General features: G+C 48.0%; 1 protein-coding gene across 1 annotated transcript; it reads right to left on the bottom strand.

Annotated features, from left to right (window-relative positions):
• Positions 1-6276: 6276 nt before the first annotated feature.
• On the bottom strand, positions 6277-20352 carry LOC123825358 (histone-lysine N-methyltransferase PRDM9-like). Its single transcript, XM_045848749.1, has 11 exons — positions 20222-20352; positions 19379-19475; positions 18881-19004; positions 18491-18601; positions 17398-17447; positions 15217-15373; positions 14502-14603; positions 14031-14302; positions 13551-13618; positions 10380-10573; positions 6277-8243 (listed from the first exon to the last, which is right to left on the bottom strand). The coding sequence occupies exons 2-11, from the start codon at positions 19445-19447 to the stop codon at positions 6535-6537; spliced, it is 2856 nt and encodes a 951-aa protein (XP_045704705.1). The 5' UTR covers positions 19448-19475; positions 20222-20352; the 3' UTR covers positions 6277-6534.
• Between the last annotated feature and the right edge of the window lie 382 nt (positions 20353-20734).

Here is a 20734-nt window from a genome sequence, read left to right on the forward strand (position 1 = left end):
GGTGGCAAGAGGCGGACGTGTTCCACCCAGTAATTCAGTAGTCCTAAGTGGGGTCAGGTAAGATTTTCAGAGGTTCGAAGGTCACAAGAGAGACCAGGATGAGGGCATCAGCAGCTGGAGGGGAGCCTTTGAAATTCTATGTACCATTTTCTCTATCTGGGAAAGGAAGCCTTTGAAGCTGTATGTTAATCCCAAGGTCGGGAGAAGGGCTGGGAGAAGGGCTGCAGAGGAGAAGCCTAGAGGCTTACTGCAAACAGGAAAGCCCTGAAACCCCAGCAGGTGGGGCACTCAGACTAGCTGGGTGCAAGCTTTCAGGTTCCTGTCAAGTGCATGTCACAAATAAACCTGCTACTTCACTTTCACTGTACTTGTTGTCCCTTGCCTGAATCCATTCTTTTGAGCAGGACAAGAACCGAGGAGGGAAAGTCTACTAAGTCCCCTCACTTGGGTCTTCCCAATAACAGTATTATGGACCTTTTGGGCCATGAAATTCTTTCTCCTGGGTTTTTTTTGTTTGTTTGTTTGTTTTGTTTTGTTTTGTTTTGTTTTGCATTGCAGGTGCTTGTTAGCATGCATTACCTCTATTCGCTGCTGGCCAGTAACACCCTCCCTCATCTCTGCCCTCATGACAATCTGAAATGTATTCCTGCTTTACCTAATGTCCCCCTTGGGGGCAAAATCACTTGTGCTTGAGACCACTGACCTTTACTGTTTGTGGAACCTGAATGATCTGGCTTTGGTATACAGTACTTTTATTATCACTCCATTTAAGTTATTTCTAACTCCAATTGTGTTTGTTTTGGGGGGTTATTTAGAAGTATATTTTGTAATATACAAATAAAAGGACTTCTGGTTACCCCCTGTTTCTGATTTCTAGATTATCAGCAATGACAGTAAGTAACATACCTTATATAATTTGATTGAATTGAAATTTGTTGGAACTTGCTTTATAGAACAGTATGGTTAATTTTTTTATTTGTGTTGTTTTGTTTTTGCTCTTTGTAGTCTAAAATTACAACTATGGGCATTTAGAGTTGTCACAGGTGGGAACAGGTAACCAGGTTCTTGGTGATCGCGGACAAGGAATTGAACTGAACACAGAGAGTTATAGCAGACACAGAGAGAGCAGATTTATTAAGCAATAATACACCCCACAGAACATGGGAGTGGGCCAACCCTGAGCAGAGATTGACCTCAGGGGCCAGAGGGGTTCGGTTCTTAGAGGGCGGATCCTTCCTGGATAGTTTTGTCGGGCTTATATTGCGCATGGATAAATACTTGTATTATTTTAAAGTTACTGCGCATGTGGTCTCCCATGATTTTCCTTAATTGGCCACTGGAGAAGGGGGTTACAATATGTTAATTTATTATAATACTATTATAATGAAGCAGGGGTCATGTAGCATCTTCTGTGCAGGTGCATTTATGAATTATCATGATTCAGTGCTTTTCCAGAAAGCACAAACAACCCGTCTTAGAACAGGGTCTCTTTCCTGTATGGATGTCCTTTATCTCAGCCCTGGGGCATTTCCGGAGTTTCCTCCTTCCTGACTATCTCCTGCCTCAGAGTTATACAAATGATATTTACAAAGAAAAAAACAATAAAATACCAATATACCCAAGTGAGATGCTTGGTAGAGACAAACCACAGTCAGGGGCATTGGCAGGGGTAGGGCTGGGAGCCAGGGATCAGGGGCTGGATGGCTCCTCACAGGCTCCTGGCTGACAGTCAGCTTCATCCCACCCCAAGACCCAGAGTCCAGTCAGACAAGGAGCACCGACCCTGCCAGCAGGGGCCGAACACCTCACAGCCCTGATCCCAGGTGCTCCACTGTCAGAAGGAGGAGGCCGCAGTGGCTGTGAGAGGCTGTGCCAGGACGGCACACCCTCAGGCCCTGAGTCTGGCTGTCAGCCCTACAGGGCTGGGAGTGGAGCCAGATCAGGCCTAGAGTGTCCTCTGCTGCCAGTCCTCCCTACCACCAGCACCTCCTTGTCACAGCCCCTCTGACTGTGTTTCTGAGGGGGGCAAATTTCTCCATCCTGAGGCAGACCTGTGCAATCTTAAGTAGAGTCCAACTGGAATGTCCAACAGCCCCAGGTGAGACCCTCACATCTGTTTGTCACCTTGAGAGCAGTGCTGGGTTTACTGCTCCGGACCATTTAGATGAGACAGTAGTGTCCAGACATGCTTTCACATTTCTGTCACTGGAACAAGGGCACAAACTCCTGCCATTCTCTGTGTCCTGGCATCTCTGTCTTGGGATGAAAGAACACAAACTGTGGCTTCATCCAGAGTGGGGAGGGCTTCCTAACTGTAACAAGGCCCGCAGTAGTGGCCTCCCAGTTCAAAAGAAACTGACTTCTGCTCTCCTACCTCCCAGTCTCTGGGACAGGATGATTGTGATCCTGGAAGTGCAGGAGCCCCTCTCTACCAGGAGGACAAAACTCAGGCCCAGGGAGACAGAGCAGAAAGACAGCTGAAGCTGTGTGCCTGGCGCTGCTGCTGGGCTGCCTGGCAGCCGGGCCTCTGGGCCTGGATTTTATGCCAGAGTCTTAGTGCAATTGTGCTCTCGAACCATCTTGCTGACATTTCTGGGCATGTGGCTGAAGGTGTTTCTGCCTCAGATTTGAGACCGTGCAGGTAAAACATGCTGCACACGCTGCTCAGTAACCTGTAACTGATGTTTCTTCTTGGGCAGCCAAGACTCTGAGACGAGATCTGAGAACTTGGCTGCTCTGGCTGATGTCTGGACAAGTACTGACCACAGGGAAGCTCACGCATCTCCGTGGCTGGACTGTCACAGGAAGGATGCGTGTGCCTATCTCTGATGCCACTGTGATGGGAATTTGTGGTTGGAGTCAGAGCCCCTCTCCTGACCCCAGGGCAGCCACATCTGGATTGTGTCATGGGCTCTGCCTGCTTCACTTGTCTCCCCATTTGAGTCACTGCCCAGGCCAGAGATGGCTGCCCCTACCCTGGGACAGAGAGTTGGTCAGTGTGTCCCAATGAGGCCCAGAGGGTTCTAATGAGCCATCTGGCTGAGGACCACAGGCCCAGGCAACACTTCGGCTCAACACAGTGACACACAAGCCACCAGTGAACACAGTTCATGAGATGTGTGCTGGCCCCTGCTGGACACGGTCAGGCTGGAGATGGGAGGGTGGCTGTTGCTGTCAGTGTGAGTCCAGCTGTCACTGTAGAATTTAACTCATCACCTTGGAGGCCGTCACCTTGAACCATCGGGCTGTTCATGGGCACGCTCTTTAGACAGACACACGGTACTCCGCTCTGGGGATCAGAGGCAGGTTGGGCTCATCCATCCAGGGCCACCCACAGAGCAGATGAGGAGCCCCTGAAGCACCCACCTAGGACCATCCTCTCCATTAAACCACCAGCTTCTGGGCAAGGGCAAGAAGCTTGGAATCCATCAGATATCAGGCTGCAGTCACTTCTTGGAGCCTCCACTTCAAAACAAGGATGGTGGTTGCCAGCCACTGCCAGGTGGGCAAGGGGTGTGTGTAAATACCCAGCTCCCTGCACAAGGTAGTCTGAGGTTGTGTGAACTATACAAGCAAGGCTGAAACAAGTCTCTTTCTGACTTAGCTTTGAGAGCCACACAGCATTTTCACAACACAGATCAGCTCGGTTATGTGGAGGGACTGTACAAGGGCATGTGCATTTGGGGGGTACCTTGGACGCTGGCAGCTACACTAGGGATGTGGTTTGCTGCTGAAGGAGAGGGAGAGGGAACAGACCTCTCGACTCATCTTGAATCACTAAGCCTTCTGGGAGAACTCGAGTCTGTCCTGGTGTTGGGGGTGGTGAGCATCACCTGGCAATCTGTGCGTTCCCCTCCCCACTGTATCTCAGTGCCAGCCCCTCTGCCAGCATTACACCAGGACTCTGCCCCTCTCCCATGGCCCATGCTGAAAGCCACAGAATATTGAGTTTATGGTGTTCTTTCTGGGCTGTGGTATTGGGGGAGAAACAGGGAAGGGAAACAAAACCCAAGAAATACACCTTCCTTTAAAAAAAGCATAAAAGGAAATAATAGTGGATACTTATTATTGAAATCCACATAGTTTATGTAGACACTATTCTTCACAAGCCTGGCACTGGGAGGACAGAGGGGTCATCGTTCCAGGTCATGGGGGTGGGTGTCCCCCTTTGGTGAACCCAGTCCAGCAGGAACAGGGTGGGTCATACTTAGGTCTCCGTCATGCAGGAGAGGGTATGATGGGGTCCTTGCTAATTGCCATTTCTCTGTATTGAACTCAGGTGTGATTCTAAGAAAAGTGTGACCTCTGAGAGCTGTTAGCACCTTTCCTTTTGCGTATGCAGATGCAGATGTTTACCCCGTTCTCACCTTGAGTCTTGCTGGACTCCTACCATTGGGTCCACTGGAGTTTTGTCCTCCTGGCCCATTGTGGACATTATCTGGGAATAGGTGGCCAGGAATGAACAACATTGTGCATGTCCATTATCCCATCAAGGCTTGACCTCACAAACAAAAGTGCAAAGATACAGTAAATACTAATTTTGAGATGGTGTCAGTGGTGTATTAAGCCCTGTGGGACCCAGGTACAAGGAAAATGCTTTATAGAAGCTCCTGTGTTGCAGGCTTCATGAATGCCATATGCAGATTGGGTGCACCTGTCACAGGAGAAACTTGGTCCTTCTTGCCAATGTAGTATAGGATTACAGATCAGCAAGTGTATTAGTGTGCAAGCAGGGTTTGTTAGTGATACGTTCTCATGGAAGAGGACAGGTCTTGCTGAGATGGGAGTGAAAGGCAAGAAGTTGGGTGGCAAGAGCACCAGGTCCTTTGTCCTGAGGACTTACATAGTTGGTGGGATGGGGGCAAAGAAGTTACATATTGATTGACGGGTAAAAGTGGTACCAACTTCCATGGGGGATGAGACTACTCAAACGTAGGTATGTGTGGGGGTCATTAGCCCAAATCCTTATCTGGCTTCAGACCCCATTTCATCATCTTGTAAAATTGATATGAGACGGGAGACAGTTAAAGCAGTTACCCAAAGTTATCTATGGGCTCTTTCTGTAAACATTAGGGACTCTTCATAATACAGATAGTGGACAGAGGCAAATGGTTAGCCAATTTTGTTTTATGGGTCCTTTCCTTGAGTGCTGTGGACACCCTCCCATCTTCTAGGCCTTGGGATAAATAGTTTCAAAGCCTTTCTTTCCCACATGGTGGAAATGATACCTAGAATTTCAATGTATTAGCATGCTGTTTCTTGTGATGCTGGACCATCTGACAATAGAATTAGACCAGGCTCAGGACTGCTGAGTTAGTGGGTGACACATGTCTTCCTCATCCTCCTGCCTTGGCTAACCATCTATCCTACCTAACACACCAGTGCAGGCAGATATTGCTCCCAGTGTCAGTTCTCAGCAAGGGGTGGGTGAGGGTCTTGTTTCACAGGATATTTTCAGTACCACCCACCTGTGTTGAAGAGGCTCTAAGGGTGCACAAGCTCAGTGAGAGGGTGGTAATCTGGAGGGAGGCACATCCCCCACCTCAGGCCTCCTTCTCAGGGCAGCTGAGTCTATGTGGGGAAATCAGTGGGGTCTGCTCAAAATCTGCGTTTGGCTACAGATCCCTACCCTGTCCTTATCTTCCTTTGTCTAGCACTAAAGACCCAGAAGACACGGGCACTGATGTTCAGCGGGACTTGTGATCTCAGCAATCCACTTGCCAGATTCTGCCTGTGCTGACTCAAATTTGAATGTCAAACCGAAAGGCTCGAGTTCCCATTTCCAGTGTACAGACTAGGAATCAGGCAGAGAAGTTGAATCTTGCCTTAGGTCACACAGCTGGAGAAGACAGAGCTGAGACTCACACCCACTATGGACTGATGTGGAATCTGTATGCTGTGCACCAGGAAATGCTGACCCTGAAGGGACAGCAAGGAGAGTGAGGAAGACCAGGTGCCCAGACTGAGGTAGGCTCACATCCACGCACAAGCATACATCCCTCGCTGCCGTTCACCTCTGAGGCTCCGAGGTTGTAGGAAACTAGGAAAAGAGCCAACGGAAGCCAAGGGAGGAGGGTAGGGAGCCTATTAGGAGAAAAGGCCCCACTTCCCAGGAGTCCGGGGAATTCCTTTCTCTGATGAATCTGTCTCAAATCTCTCTCTCTGGGCAGTAACCAAAGTAGATTGACTCCAGGCTTACCTACTTGTAGGGGTTGAATTTCTGTGGCTGAGAGTATGAGTTCTTTGTGGCTCTTCCTGAACTCTCTACTTTCAGTGATGGGGGAATGAGGGATGTGGGCTTCATATTTGTATGGAGACAATACTCTTTAGAAAAGGACATCAAAAAACCATGAAAGAGATTGGTGCTGATATCCCCATATTACTCATGAAACTGTCCATCTCATCTCTTGTCATAAAACCTGGAGGGTTTGTTTAACCAGTTACTTCGGTACTAATTACAATCTTGGGGAGAGTAGGTTCCATAGACTTCTTAAGGCTATTGACATGTGATTTAGTGGTAATGATTCATTCACTTCACCTGCAAACACAGGGCTTCTCCCCTGAGTGTGTCCTCTGGTGTGTGATGAGAGCTGACTTGCATGTAAAGCCTCGCCCACACTCCCTGCAAACATAAGGCTTCTCCCCTGAGTGTGTCCTCTGGTGTGTCGTGAGATGTGACTTGTCTCTAAAGCCTCGCCCACACTCCCTGCAAACATAGGGCTTCTCCCCTGAGTGTGTCCTCTGGTGTCTGATGAGATGTGGGTGCTGTGTGAAGCCTCGCCCACACTCCCTGCAAACATAGGGCTTCTCCCCAGAGTGTGTCCTCTGGTGTGTGGTGAGATGTGACTTGCATGTAAACCCTTTCCCGCACTCCCTGCAAACATAGGGCTTCTCCCCAGAGTGTGTCCTCTGGTGTGTGATGAGAACTGACTTGCATGTAAAGCCTTTCCCGCACTCCCTGCAAACATAGGGCTTCTCCCCTGAGTGTATCCTCTGGTGTGCAATGAGAGCTGACTTGCACGTAAAGCCTCGCCCACACTCCCTGCAAACATAAGGCTTCTCCCCTGAGTGTGTCCTCTCGTGTGTCGTGAGATGTGACTTGCATGTAAAGCCTCGCCCACACTCCCTGCAAACATAAGGCTTCTCCCCTGAGTGTGTCCTCTGGTGTCTGATGAGATTTGACTTATGTGTAAAGCCTCGCCCACACACTCTGCAGCAAACATAGGGCTTCTCCCCAGAGTGTGTCCTCTGGTGTGCGATGAGAGCTGGCTTGCATGTAAAGCCTCGCCCACAATCCCTGCAAACATAGGGCTTCTCCCCTGAGCGTGTCCTCTGGTGTGCAATGAGAGCTGACTTGAATGTAAAGCCTCGCCCACAATCCCTGCAAACATAGGGCTTCTCCCCTGAGTGTGTCCTCTGGTGTGTGATGAGAGCTGACTTGCGTGTAAAGCCTCGCCCACACACTCTGCAGCAAACATAGGGCTTCTCCCCTGAGTGTGTCCTCTGGTGTATGGTGAGGTGTGACTTCCGTGTAAAGCCTCGCTCACACTCCCTGCAAACATAGGGCTTCTCCCCTGAGTGTGTCCTCTGGTGTGTGACGAGATTTGACTTTTCTGCAAAGCCTTTCCCACACTCCCTGCAAACATAGGGCTTCTCCCCTGAGTGTGTTCTCTGATGTGCGATGAGGTTTGACCCCCGTGTAAAGCCTCTCCTGCACTCCCTGCAAACATAGGGCTTCTCCCCTGAGTGTGTCCTTTGATGTCTGAAGAAATGTGACACATCATTGAAGCCTTGCCAACACCCTCCGTGCTGCATTGTTACAATTCTTGACATTCTTACTTTCACAAGTAACTTGCCTGCACCCTCTGGACTCTCTTTCTGGCCTCTGTGGGGCTCTTCCTCCATCATTCTCTCATGCTCACTGGAGCTCCTCATTTGTTCTTTGGAAGCTTGGAAAAAGGGTCTTGAGATTCTCCTCTGACTGATCCCTTTAAGCAAAAGTTTGGACTTTTCTTTGACCTCTTGACCTTCAGCTTTATCTTTCCAGCTGTGTGTATTAGTATGTTGCTGCTGCTGATTTTGATCCTCTGGATAGTGTTCCTCTGTTAGGAGGTGTTGTCTTGCAGATGTTCCTGGGAGAATCTGAGAGGGATGATTGAGTTTCACGTGTTTGCTGAGGAATTTCTGACTGGAGAAGGCCAGAGAGCAGGAGGGGCATGGGTGGATCTCTGTGTTTGGTTCCGCTGAAAGAGAAAGGTTTGGTCAGGACAGATGTTCATGAGAATGCCTGGGCCCTATGATTAGTCTCCTGGTAAGACCTGCCCCACGAATCCTTCTTATTGTGGTGACAACACAAGCTCTGTCTCCCATAAAGTGTCCACTCGCAGTCTATCTTCCTTTTTACTTTTAGCAGTGCATCTTCTTCAGAAATTCAGAAAGCCCATATCAAGGGTCTTTTCTAATAATGCCCAGACTAGGGACTTTTGAGTAGCATGAAAGGCCATTTCACTCCCTGAACTGCAGTGATTTTCCCCCTCTACAGGTATCCTCTACGTCATGTTAAAGAAGAAAACTAGAAATTGCTTCTCTTTTCAGTTTTTCAAAACAATAAAATAAAGTGTCTTTCCTGCCTGTGTTCATGTGGTTCAGTGGACTGAGTGCCTGCCTGTGAAGCAAGGACTCACAAGTTAGATTCCCAGTCAGAGCGCCTGCCTGGGTTGTAGGCCAGGTCTCTAGTAGCGGGTGTGTGAGAAGTAACCACACATTGATGTTTCCCTCTCTTCCTTCCTCTTCTCCTCTAAAAATAAATAGGTAAGATCTTTAAAAAAGTCATTCCTCAAGCCTCACACCAAATATTTATGCTTTATTTCATTCAGTTGTTAGTCCATTTCAAATACACTAAGTCCTGTTTCAAAATATTTCTCCAACCACACATCTTACACGCCTGACTCCTGTTCCTCTCTGGCCAATCCACCATGTGCTCTCACTTGGAGATGAAGTGATCTCTGAGGGGATTCCCCACTGGGGTTTATTTTCTAAAAATTAACAAATCATAATCAGAACAGAGAACACACCACTCTGCAGGTGACGACTGCACTTGCACTGAGAAAAGTCCCCAGTGTCTCAATTGGGATCATTGACACTGCACTTCCGAGCTGCTAAGTATCTATCTGAATTCAGTTCTTACCCTCCATGCTGAGACCTGAGTGACCCTCAGGCAATCCAATGCCACACTTCTTTTCTCCCCTGCACTAGCTGCTCCCTCTGCCTGGGATCCTCTGCCCGCAGGTATTTTTGTAAATGTTATCTCCGGAGAGAGCCCTTCCCAGACCACCTGCCACAGCGCACCTCCCCTCACACTGACCCCTAGGCACTTGTCCTGGATTAGTTTTCTCCAAAGCACTAACCACTGTGTGGTGTTATGCACATGCAAGCACGTGTGCCTGCGTTTCCCTCCTTTATTGGTCAGCTCAGGAGCAGTGATTCTCATCTTCATGTTAATCTGTATTTCCAGGTCTGAGGACCCTGTGTGCCACAGAGTAGGATCTCACCTGACAGTTTATTGAAATAATGAACGAATGTGCCCTGCCTGAATGGTGTGGCTTGCTGGGTTGGGTGTTGTCTGAAAACTGAAAGGTTACAAGTTTGATTCACAGACAGGGAACATGCCAAGGTTGTGGGCCAGTTGGGGGTGTGCCAGAGACATCCGATTAATGTTTCCCTTGCACATTGATTTTTCTTTCTCCCTCCTTTCCTCTCTCTGTGAAAATAAATAAAATCTTGTTTAAAAATACTTGATTTATGTATTTATTTTCAGAAAAGGGGGGAGGAAGGGACAGGGAGAGAAACATCAATGTGTGATTGCCTCTCACATGCCCACCTACTGGGGACCTGGCCCGAAATCCAGGCATGTGCCTCGACTGGGAATCAAACTGGCAGCCCTTTGGTCCACAGGCTGGTGCTCAATCCTCTGAGCCACACCAGCCAGGGCAAAATCTTTAAAAAATAATGAATGCCTATAAACAAAAAAGTTTTATTTAGAAGTATGGAGGAAAATTAAGAAACAGCTGTAAAAGTGTCAGAAAAACTGCCTTTTTTTGAGAGAACTAGTTAATGCTTGAAAACTTTTTTTTGCCTCTCAGTATTTCAGTACTATATGCGGTTGTGTATTTTGTTCATGAAATATTTTAAAAAATAAAAAATATAAAAATTTTGCCTAAGAGTCAAAGGCATATGAATGAATTGTGAATTTCTGAAGCATCTGACTTGAAACTGTAATGACTTTAGAGTGGATTTTACTCTACTTGGGAGTTGGATCATGAATATTTCTATGGAGAATTCTCTCTTTTCTTTCTGTTTTGAAGAACAGTGGTGCCCACCTCTCCTGGCTGCGAGCTCTGTCTTCCACTTGCTGCCCCACTTGCTGCCCAGCTCCTGGCCATACTCATCCCCGAACCAGACTAGCAGTTCACACCCCGGTCTGACGACCCGGCAGGTTCGGTAGAAAATCTGCCTGTGATATTGAAAGGCCACCAGGTTCTGCTCTTCATCATCCCGGGCACAGTTCACATACCTGGGATTGAGGCAGATGAAGGGAAAGAAAGAAAAACACAGTGATGAGATTCCACTACCTGTTACATCCATGTTCTTCTCCTCACTGATTCTTAAGGCTCTCAGGCTCTGATGTTGCCCACTGCCCCTCATACTCCCGGGGAACCTCTGTTCACTGTCTGAGCGTCCGTCAGCATGTCATGTGAACTTCTATCTCCAAGTCCTGTTTGCAATGCTAATGTTGCCTAATACCATTTTCTAAAACCCATTTCTAGACTTAACATCCACTCTGATGGGCCATAATATCCAGTGATCTCTGGCTGCTCCATGCTCTACATCAAGTTCTGCTCAACAGAACCTGGTGCTTGATCTAGGGCTCTGCTTCTAAATTAACTCAGTAATTATCCAGTGCTCAGTCCACATCTGTTTTCTCTTGAGAGGCCTTTCTCCACCCCCCCCTACACTTTATTTAGGGTACCATTCACTTGCCTGCCCAAGGTCACTGTAGAAAATTGGAGGTCTTTTTCTCTTAGTAAAATAAAACACAAAAATAGTAGTTGATTCACATTCTATTAACTCTGATAAAAGAGAGCCCCTCTCAGGAAAGGGGCCCATGACTGTTCCTCTGCAGGACTCAGAGCTCAGCTCTAGTTAGAAGTCAGGCTGGGGACTTCCGGCAAGATGGAGGAATAGGTGGACGCACTGTACCTCCTCGCACAACCAAGATTAGAACAACAATAATTTACAGACAGAATAACACTCAGAACTGACAGAGGATTTATCTGAATGGAAGTTGGACAGCCAAGAAGTTGAAGTAGACCCCTACATCCAGACTGGTAGGAGACAATGAGCCGGGCGGGCGCGGGGCTGGCGCGGGTCGGTGGCGCGCGGGAGGTTGGGGAAAATTTGGCGTGAAATTGGTACGACAGCCATCCAGGGCGCAAGAACACAGCGGTGATCCCTGAGTACTCAAGCTGGGGCTGGCGGACCCAGTGAGGCAGTGATTGTGGACCAGGGCAGAGCTCGCAGCCCAGGATCCCACAGAAGGGTCTGAGCCCAGGAGAACGGAACTACTGCCATTGTTCCCTCCCGTCCCCGCTCCCACCCCCCGCCCCCACATATAACGTCACAATCTAGCAACTGGGGTGCCCAGCCCCCAGTGAACACCTAAGGCTCCGCCCCCCACCATAACAAGAGTGACCAGACCGGGAAGGAGAGACAGGGAAAGACATAAGACATGTTTCCAACAGAACAGATCAGTCCCCCAGGACTCATCCTTTTGTGCGACCAAGAAATAGCCAATCTATCAGATGCACAGTTCAAAACACTAGTGATCAGAAAGCTCACGGAATTGGTTGATTTTGGGCACAAATTAGATGAAAGGATGCAGGTTACCATAAAAGAGATGCAGGAAGATACGCGGAGGAGAGCCAATAGTGAAAGGAAGGAATCTGAGTCTAAAAACAATACAGTGGACAAGAAGGAAGATAGAATCAACCAAGTAGAAAAGCATGATGAAATAAGAATTAAAAAAAACGAGGAAAAGCTTAAGAGCATCCAGGACACCTTTAAATGTTCCAACATCCGAATTATAGGGGTACCAGAATGGGAAGGGGAAAAGCAACAAATTGAGCATGTATTTGAACAAATAATAAAGGAGAACTTCCCCAATCTGGCAAAGGGAACAGTCTTCCAAGAAATCCAAGAAGCTCAGAGAGCCCCAAAGAAGTTGGACCCTAGAAGAAACACAGCAAGGCACATCATAATTACATTAGCCAAGGTAAAAACGAAGGAGAATCCTAGAAGCAGCAAGAGATAAGGGGACAGTCACCTACAAAGGAGTTCCCATCAGACTGTCAGCTGATTTCTCCAAAGAGACCTTACAGGCAAGAAGGGGCTGGAAAAAAATATTCCAAGTCATGAAAAAGAAGGACCTACATCCCAGATTGCTCTATCCAGCAAAGCTCTCATTTAGAATGGAAGGGAAGATAAAGTGCTTTTCAGATAAGGTCAAGTTAAAGGAGTTCATCATCACCAAGCCCTTATTTTATGAAATGTTAAAGGGATTTATCTAAGAAAAGAAGATAAAGAAAAGACATGTATAGTAAAAGGACAGCAAACTCACAATAATTAACAACCACACCTAAAGCAAAACCAAAAGAAACTAAGTAAACAACTAGAACAGGAACAGAACCACAGAAATGGAGGGCACGTGGAGGGCTGGCAGCAGGTGGGTGGGAGGAGGAGAGAGGGGGAAAAGGTACAGAGAATAAGTAGCATAAAATGTAGGTTGAAAATAGATAGGGGGAGGGCAAGAATAGTACGGGAAATGTAGAAGCTACAGAACTCATTAGTATGACACATGGACATGAACTAAAGGGGGGGAACTTGGGTGGGAGAGGGGGTACAGGGTGGAGGGGAGAGAAGGGGGGAAATGAGACAACTGTAATAGCATAATCAATAAAATATATTAAAAAAAGGCAAAAAAAAAAAAAAAGAAGTGAGGCTGGGATGGTTTGCTGTCCTCACAGGTTTAGGCCATCCTTGGTTTGTGGTATCTTGACACTGTGCAGTTCTTGGAAATTATAGTTAAATGCTTCTAAAAGCAATTTCTTTTGTCTGTCTGTAAGAAGTCCAGCATAAGGACACGGGTTGTGTGATCTGTTTAAGTAATGTATTCCTTCATCTAAACTGCAATCAAATAAGTACTTAATTAATGTTCATTTGATAAATTAAAGTGTAATCCAGTGTCCCTGTGTGAATCTAGGCTCTTCAAGGTCCTTTCAGGTGCCTCAGTTGTGTCTAGCAGAGAGATTTATATTTTGAGGACATATGCTATAGTTTTTTCCTCAATGTCCTCTGAAATGAAAGAACACTATATGGAGAAAAAGAGGAAAAAAGGATTAAGGGAGACCACTGAGCAAAGCATGAGAGGGAAAGATATATGGGCTTGTGGGGGATGAGTGTCCCTCTGGCACCCAGAGACCTGTTGACCTCACCTCATCCAGTTGGCCCAGGATCTGTCCTTTCCATCCACATACTCATAGCAGTTTCTCCCTTTGGCGATCTGTGTTTCAGAAAAGAAGTTAAAGACCTTTTATTTTTTGTGTGGGGTGGTAATAGTCAGGAGAATTATTTTACTCCACTGTCATCAAAGCTCTTCCAGCGTGCATGGGGATTCAACTGCCAGTTGTGACCTCATGGTATTTTTCTTACTCATCATCTACACATCTGAGTCTACTTGTCCAATCAGAGCAGGAGCCCCACAAGGGAGAAGCCACTCCTTTGTGTCTGCACCACTTTGTCCCACTTACCTTCTGATCCTTACACAGGAGCTCTGTGTTCATGTAAAGTCCAGTCAGTACACAGAGCTGACCATATTGTCCCCTCCATGTCTAGCATGTAGGAGGTGAGGTCCCTCCAAGCCTCAGAAGGAATGTGGGAAGGCAGAGGGCAGTAGAGAGGCAAATAGTTCTCACCAGCCAGGAGTATCTGCTCTTGGCTGCCTCTTCATCTTCTGTGATGTGTCCTTCATAAGGGCCAAAGTGCAGACCCACTGGCAAGTCTGCTGCCTCATTCCACACTCCAAGCCCAGCCTCAGGGATACAGGATGGCCCGATTCTCAACCCAGAGGGCAGGGTGAGGGCTGAGCGCTGGGGATGTCCCTTGTCCACTGCACTGTCCTTTACAAATGTAGGGGGTCCATGTACAGCACAGGTGTCGATGAAGAAGTTCTGACACTTCTCACAATCTGGAGGTGAGAGCAACAGGGGTTAGGGAAGGTATAGCACATATTCCTGGACACAAAGAGCTTCAGAGGGAGTCCCGCAGTCACATCATTGAGACTCAACCCTGTACTCCAGGTCACTAGAGGAAAGGAATGATTTGGGGACCAAAGGACTAGATGAAATTATTGTATCATAACATGCTTCTCAGTGAGTGTCACTTACAAAGGTAGTCATCATCTTGGGGATCGTTGACCTCTTGGTACACATGGCCCTTTCTTTCTCGTAGGCTGTACATCTTCATGTCAATCTCCTTTCCCCTGAGTTCTGAGTTTGAGAAGGACAGGTGAGCAAGGTTGGTGGGGTCTGGAGTGTTAGTTCCCATTTTGTCACATAACACAATCTCCTCCCATCAAATTATCGCCTGTCCCTTTGCATACTCTGGTATTTTACTGTCAACTATGGTTCAGAAGATGAAGACTCCACACTAACTACAGATGACTGATTCAATGTTAGTTTCTAGATCTTTCCATTACCAGGTTTAACTTGGCAATCTTCAATCATTTATAAAATATTTATGGATGCACATTATGTGTTAGGCATTGAGGAAAGGCCTGGGCACACAACACCAATAAAGTGTGGTTGCTATTATCACAGATGGATTTATTGGACAACTTGCATGTGTCACTTGTTTTAAATTTAATTTAATGTTTTCAAACAATATATGAGCGATGTTTCCCTATCTTCTCTTTACACTTCAGCATTCAGGAGCTCAGAGAATTTATAGGATTTACCCAAAGGTCCAGTGCTACCTTCAGTCTCAGCTTGGTCCAACAAAAATCCAGGCCCATCCAAACTCCGCCCCACATACCTAGATCATACTTATCAGCCCTTCTATAGGACTTAGAGGAAGTAAAGTTTCCAAATTACTTTTTCTTACCTGATTTTTGTCTAGTGTGCTTTCCAAAGGCACATGCTTCTCCAGGAGAGGACACTGGTTTCTGGACATGCTCTGAGTCACTTGCAGTCATCAAATTTGCTGTTTCTGACAATTCCTTCAAACTATATTCATTGCTTAATGGCACCCTGGATGTTGCCTTCAATGTAAGAGTCACATATTAAAAGATAACATATTTAAATTTTTAAGGCTTATGATACATTTTACATGCATGTCTTTAAAACTTCAACCCTTGGAAATACTAAGGGAGTATGACTATCAGAGGGGATAGGCCCAATGTGGGTAATGAATCCAAGATTAGAACTCATGCCTTATGACTCTTTTCTTTCAACTGTCTCTATAATATTGAGAGTGAAGGATATTGGGAAGAGAATAAAGAAATAGTTGGCAGAAACATATCTACACAATAAATAAAATAGTGATAAAATCTGCAATACCTTGGAAAGAATTTTGTACTTAAATTAGCCAGTTCCCACTAAATCTGTTTAAATAAGGTTGTATCAGTAGCTAATTGTCTTCAGTTTCATGATCTATAACATGCTAATTTTCAATGTTACAGTGAATGTGCAATTAAATAATGCTCACCTAAGTGTTCTGTGAATTGTGTAATACAGTATGAAGTGAGATTATACTCCTGATATCAATTTACCCCTTAGCTCTCTCCATATTTCAAATCTCACAGAAATTACCTTCAGCATTCATCGATCATCTTCCAATTCAATTTGTAACTGTGAAATCATTCATTCTGCAAATATTCAGGGGCCCTTAGGGGCCCTGATCTGGGCCTGTGACCTCTGAGAAGACTCTGGTATGGACCAGTCTCTCAAAGAGCTCACAAGGCAGAGGTAGGCTGGCTGAACAAATGATTCTAAGAAGGATTAGAGCGGCCTTCTCGGAACTCAGAGAAAGAGGCTGTTACTTCACATTACAAGAAATGGCATTTGAAATCAGTTCCAGACAGATAGTTTCTGTTGAAGAGTGTGTAACCTATACGAAGTCCTTAAGTCATTTTATTATTTGTTGTTTCTCAGTCATCAAACTTGAAGCTCCTCAGGGGTGGGAGATGCTCTTTGATTAGAGTGGGAGGCTGTGATCCTGGAGATTTTACTTTCTTCTTCATCTGGGACCATTCACTGTACAAACTGCCTACACATTGCATGCTTTCCTTAGTCAGAGGGTCTTAGTGCATGTCTCACTTCAGCATAGCAGAGACCTTTGGTTGAAAGCATCAGTCAGATGAATGATGTAATGACATATGGATAAAACAATGTAAACTTTAGAAAACTATGAAAGTTTATTTTTCTAATTTTTAAAAAGATTTTGTTTATTTTCTTGAGAGAGAGAGGAATGGAGGAAGCAAGAGAGAGAAACATTGGTCACTTGCCCCTTGCAAATGCCCCAACCAGGAACCTGGCCCACAACCCAGGCATGTGCCCTGGTCAGGAATCAAACTGGCAATCTTTTGCTTTGCAGGATGACACCCAACTGAGTCACGGTGGCCAGGGTCAAAGTATGAAAGTTTTAATGAGTTTGTAAGTGGCTTACAGAAAGAACTGTGGGTTAGATTGCACTACCACTGATGCTGTGATCTTAGACATCTAGTCAAACATTTCTATATCTCTGAAAGCTCACTTCCCTCATCATAAATGGTGACAGTTATAGTACATACCTCATTGGGTTGTTGTAATGTTTCAGTTTATTCACATAGAATTCTTAAAGTCTGAAACATTGTGAGAATGAAACAAATGGTAGTTACTGTTGTTGCTGTAGTTGTTAACTATTAAAATGATGATGAGCCCTGGCTGGTGTGGCTCAGTGGACTGAGCACTGGCCTGCAGACTGAAAGGTCACCAGTTCCATTCCCAGTCAGGGCACATGCTTGGGTTGTGCAGCAGGTCCCACACTTGGGGGCGTGTGAGAGGCAACCTATATATGTGTGTTTCACACATGTTTCTTTCCCTCAATTTCTTCCTCCATTCCCCTCTCTCTAAAATATTGATAAATAAAATCTTAAGAAAAGGATGATAATGTTGGACAGTGTGTTGAAGAGACCAGGAAAGGAAGGTAGCAATTCCTAGGATACTTTCTACATTTTCCTACTCTTACCTGTATTTCTATCCATGAGGAAAATTTTGTTGTCAACAGGATTTGGGAAATACTCACCTTCTGGCGTTTACTCTGTTTCCTTCTGAAGGCCACCCAGGAAGGTTTCACTGAAAGATGATGAGAAATCAGTGTTTTGGTGGGTAAATGTTTCCAAAAGCTGGAGATTCTTACTAGGGAGACAGAATTTTGAATGAGAGTAGTCCAAGAACAATCCCAGGATGATTGCAAAATGTTTTCTGAGGTCTCATTAAGGCCTAGGCTTCTATTGGGGCCATCCACTAATTTCATTAGAATGAGAAAAAAAAATAGACAAAGTGTCATCTATACTTCACTCTGTTCATAAGGCATCTGTTACATTTATTAAAACATACATTGGCCTCTTCTGACAAAAAAGTAGTAAAAGTAACTGCACAGAAACTCCATGTCTTCAACATAACCCTTTCTCTGTGCCATTTTCTTCATTCACACTGGCCTTGTCAGGGCTAAGGGCACCAGGACCACCTCGCCTCCTTTCTCTGGTATCCTCCCCCCTATGCACATACTGGCCATCCACGCCTGCCCTTAATCATTAGACCCTGGTCAGCATCCACAGTCTGTTGACCACAGAAACAGAATTCCAGTCACATTAAAGATCACAGCTTGACTTCAGCTGTGTTTCAACCCCAGACCCATGAAAGTGGACGGACCCCACCCACCGAACACTCATGCTACTGGACAGAATGGCATCAGGAAATGATGCAGTGATCAACGCCCCCCGACCCTGGCCCTCCCCTCAGCTCCTGAAATCACCACAGTTAATACTGTTCCCCATCTGTCTCCATGCAGGCCATCGCGCAGCCAGGTGTGGGGGCACTCCTCACTGGCCAGACTTGCCTCCCTCTCTTGTGATGAGGACTCTTCTGAATTAGTTATTTCTTATTCACTGGTATGTTCTTACACATTTACCGCTTATTAATGCATCTATAAATATGTATGATTATGTTGCACACTTGAAAGTTTATCGGAATAGCCCCTCACTGTATGATACACTGTTGTGCATCTTGCTTGTTTGCTGCACCAGCAAACCTGTTTCCTGGTTATGTCTGAGATGCAGCCTGACCTAAACCAGGTCCATGTCAGGAGGGCAGCTCTGGCTCCTCCTGCTACTCACCTTGCTGCCCTGGAGTCCATTCTTCATCAGAGTCCTCAGGGTCCTCCTCCTGGAGCTGGGTGGCCTGCCTGTGGTGGTGACACATAAAAGCTGGTCGAGGGACCCTGAGACCTGGAAAGAGACAAAACCTTTGTCCTGAAAGCAAAGAGCATGGAGGAGGAACAAGCCCCAGGAAGCCCATGTGATTGGCTCTGATGGGATGGGAGAGTAAAATGAGTTGCTGTGAGCGCTGCACTGTCATCCCCAGTCCTGCTCTGACGCGAAGGAGCAAACTCCCCCATTGGTGTCCATGCCGGAGGGAGCTGCAGGAGCATGAAACCGCCTGAGCCGGGGCCAGCCCAGCAGCCTGTTGGGTTCACCAAGCTCCTGGGCCCAGCGCCTGCACACTACCTAAGCTGGTGAGCATGTCGAAGTTCCTCTTCACATTCCGGTACCGGCCTTTCTCCCAGTCTCCCATCTCTGCCCACTCCTCCCTGGAGAAGTAGAGGGAAACATCTTCCAAAGCTTCTTCAGCCTGGAGAGGAGGAGTGGAAATACAAGTAAGTCAGTGATGCAAGTGAGAACACGCGGCGGGCCCCCTCTGCCCCTGGATGCAGGGAGCAGGCGGGGCCTTGGTGGTCTTTGTGCCATAGGCACTGAGCCCAAGCAGTGAGCCCGTGTCTCGGTCGAGATCCAGTCCCTGAGTGGCCGTTCCTCTGGGGTGTGTCCTGGGGACCTGCTCGCACCCTGGGCCTTCTCCCACTTCCCTGACCGGCCCTGCGACACCGAGGCCCGTTTCCCCCACCAGCGCTCTGCATTCACACAGCGAGGGTCACCCTGAGGGCCCGGCATCTGCGGAGCTCTGTCCCCAGCCCTGTCCCCACCCTTCCCGCCCACCCCTCAGCTCACCTGAGGCTTCCGCCCTGTTTGCCCCGCTTCTCCCTCAGGGCGCTCCTGCGGATCCCCGTCGGGGTTCATGGTGTCCGAGCCCGGAGTTGAAGCGCGCCTGAGGAAAGAGAAGGCACTGAGAGGAGCGAACGCCCTTCTCCCGGTTGGCAGGGCAACCGAGAGAGGGGGACGCAGGTCTGCCGGAGGGGGGACCGGGTGGGCGGAGCCGCCTGCAGACCCCCGCGTTGGCTGCAGGGGGGGGGGGTGCGCCCTTGTTCCTGGCCCTACCCACCGCTCCACCACAGCGCAGGTTCCGCAGGCTCCGCAGGCTCCGCGCTTTTTCCAGGGAAGGGCCGGGAGGTGCCCCCCAGGGGTCTGGAGAAGCCCGCAGGAGACGCGGGCGCAGTCTCCCGTAGACCGCTGTCTCTCAAGCTGAGAGTCTTGGGGTCCCTCAGGACACGATCTGTGTCTTCCAGGCTGAGGACACTCAGAGTCCCTGGGGGAGAGGGCCAGACCTCCGCGGCTGAGGAGGGTTGGGGCGTCTCATCGAGAGGCTTCAGGGTCCCCACCACTGAGTTAGTTTCCAGGAGGACGGCATTCGGGGTCTCTGAGTTTGGGGAGATTTGCTCTTTCCGGGCGAGCTGCAGGACGGGTGCCCTGAGGTGAGGGGAACTGGGGTTTTCAGGCTGTTTGCGGGTCTAAACGTTGGGGGTTAGGAGACGTAGCGTCCACCCGGTTAGGGGACATGGGCCTCTCCATGCTGAAGGGGTTTGGGCCCCTCAGGATGAGGGCATCTGGGGTGTCTTAGGCTGCACTTGGAAGGTCTCGAGCTAAGGGTTCTACATGGCAGGGCTCCCCGCTTACCGGTCAGTCTCCCGGGGCCTCTGCCGCGCTGCCCACCTCAGTGCAAAGTCCTCACGGACCTCCTGGGTTTCCCGCCCTCGGGAGGAAGGAGGGGGTAGGGAGTGTGGTTCCTACCTGGATAGCCTTGTGGGAGCAATCCGCCAATCAGTGCTGCGATCCCAGGGCACTGCCCACCAATGGGCGGCTAGAAGAAACTGAAGGGGCGGAACAGGGGGCGGAGCCCCCTCGGTTGAGGCTGGCCAGCCGAAGACCGCCCCACCCCGCGGGGATTGGCTGCTCTGGGTCTCCCGACCGCGGTCAGCATCCTGCAGGAAGGCCAGGGTTCCGTGGTTTCTGTGGCTAGTTTTCAAGCGGCTGGTTTGGGACTCAGTCCGCAGGAGCTGGGAGCCTGGAACCTGGAGCCGGGCCGATCTTTAGGGTGAACGTGGCCCTCCTGCCGCTTGACAAAGTGTCTTTGTTTCACCAGACAGTAGCCGGGATCCCGAACTTTCGTCTAGGTCCAACAGTGCCCAC

The sequence above is a fragment of the Phyllostomus hastatus genome, unplaced genomic scaffold, assembly GCF_019186645.2.
Source record: "Phyllostomus hastatus isolate PE091 unplaced genomic scaffold, TTU_PhHast_1.1 phas_contig_133, whole genome shotgun sequence".
Lineage (NCBI taxonomy): Eukaryota > Metazoa > Chordata > Mammalia > Chiroptera > Phyllostomidae > Phyllostomus > Phyllostomus hastatus.

Coding starts and splice junctions, on each gene's coding strand:
- LOC123825358 (XM_045848749.1), bottom strand. CDS start 19,447: ATGAACCCCGACGGGGATCCGCAGGAGCGCCCTGAGGGAGAAGCGGGG. Junction 17,448..18,490: donor ATGGACTCCAGGGCAGCAAG/GTGAGTAGCAGG, acceptor ATCATCTTTCAG/TGAAACCTTCCTGGGTGGCC. Junction 8,244..10,379: donor AGAGCTCGCAGCCAGGAGAG/GTGGGCACCACT, acceptor TTTCTCTTTCAG/CGGAACCAAACACAGAGATC.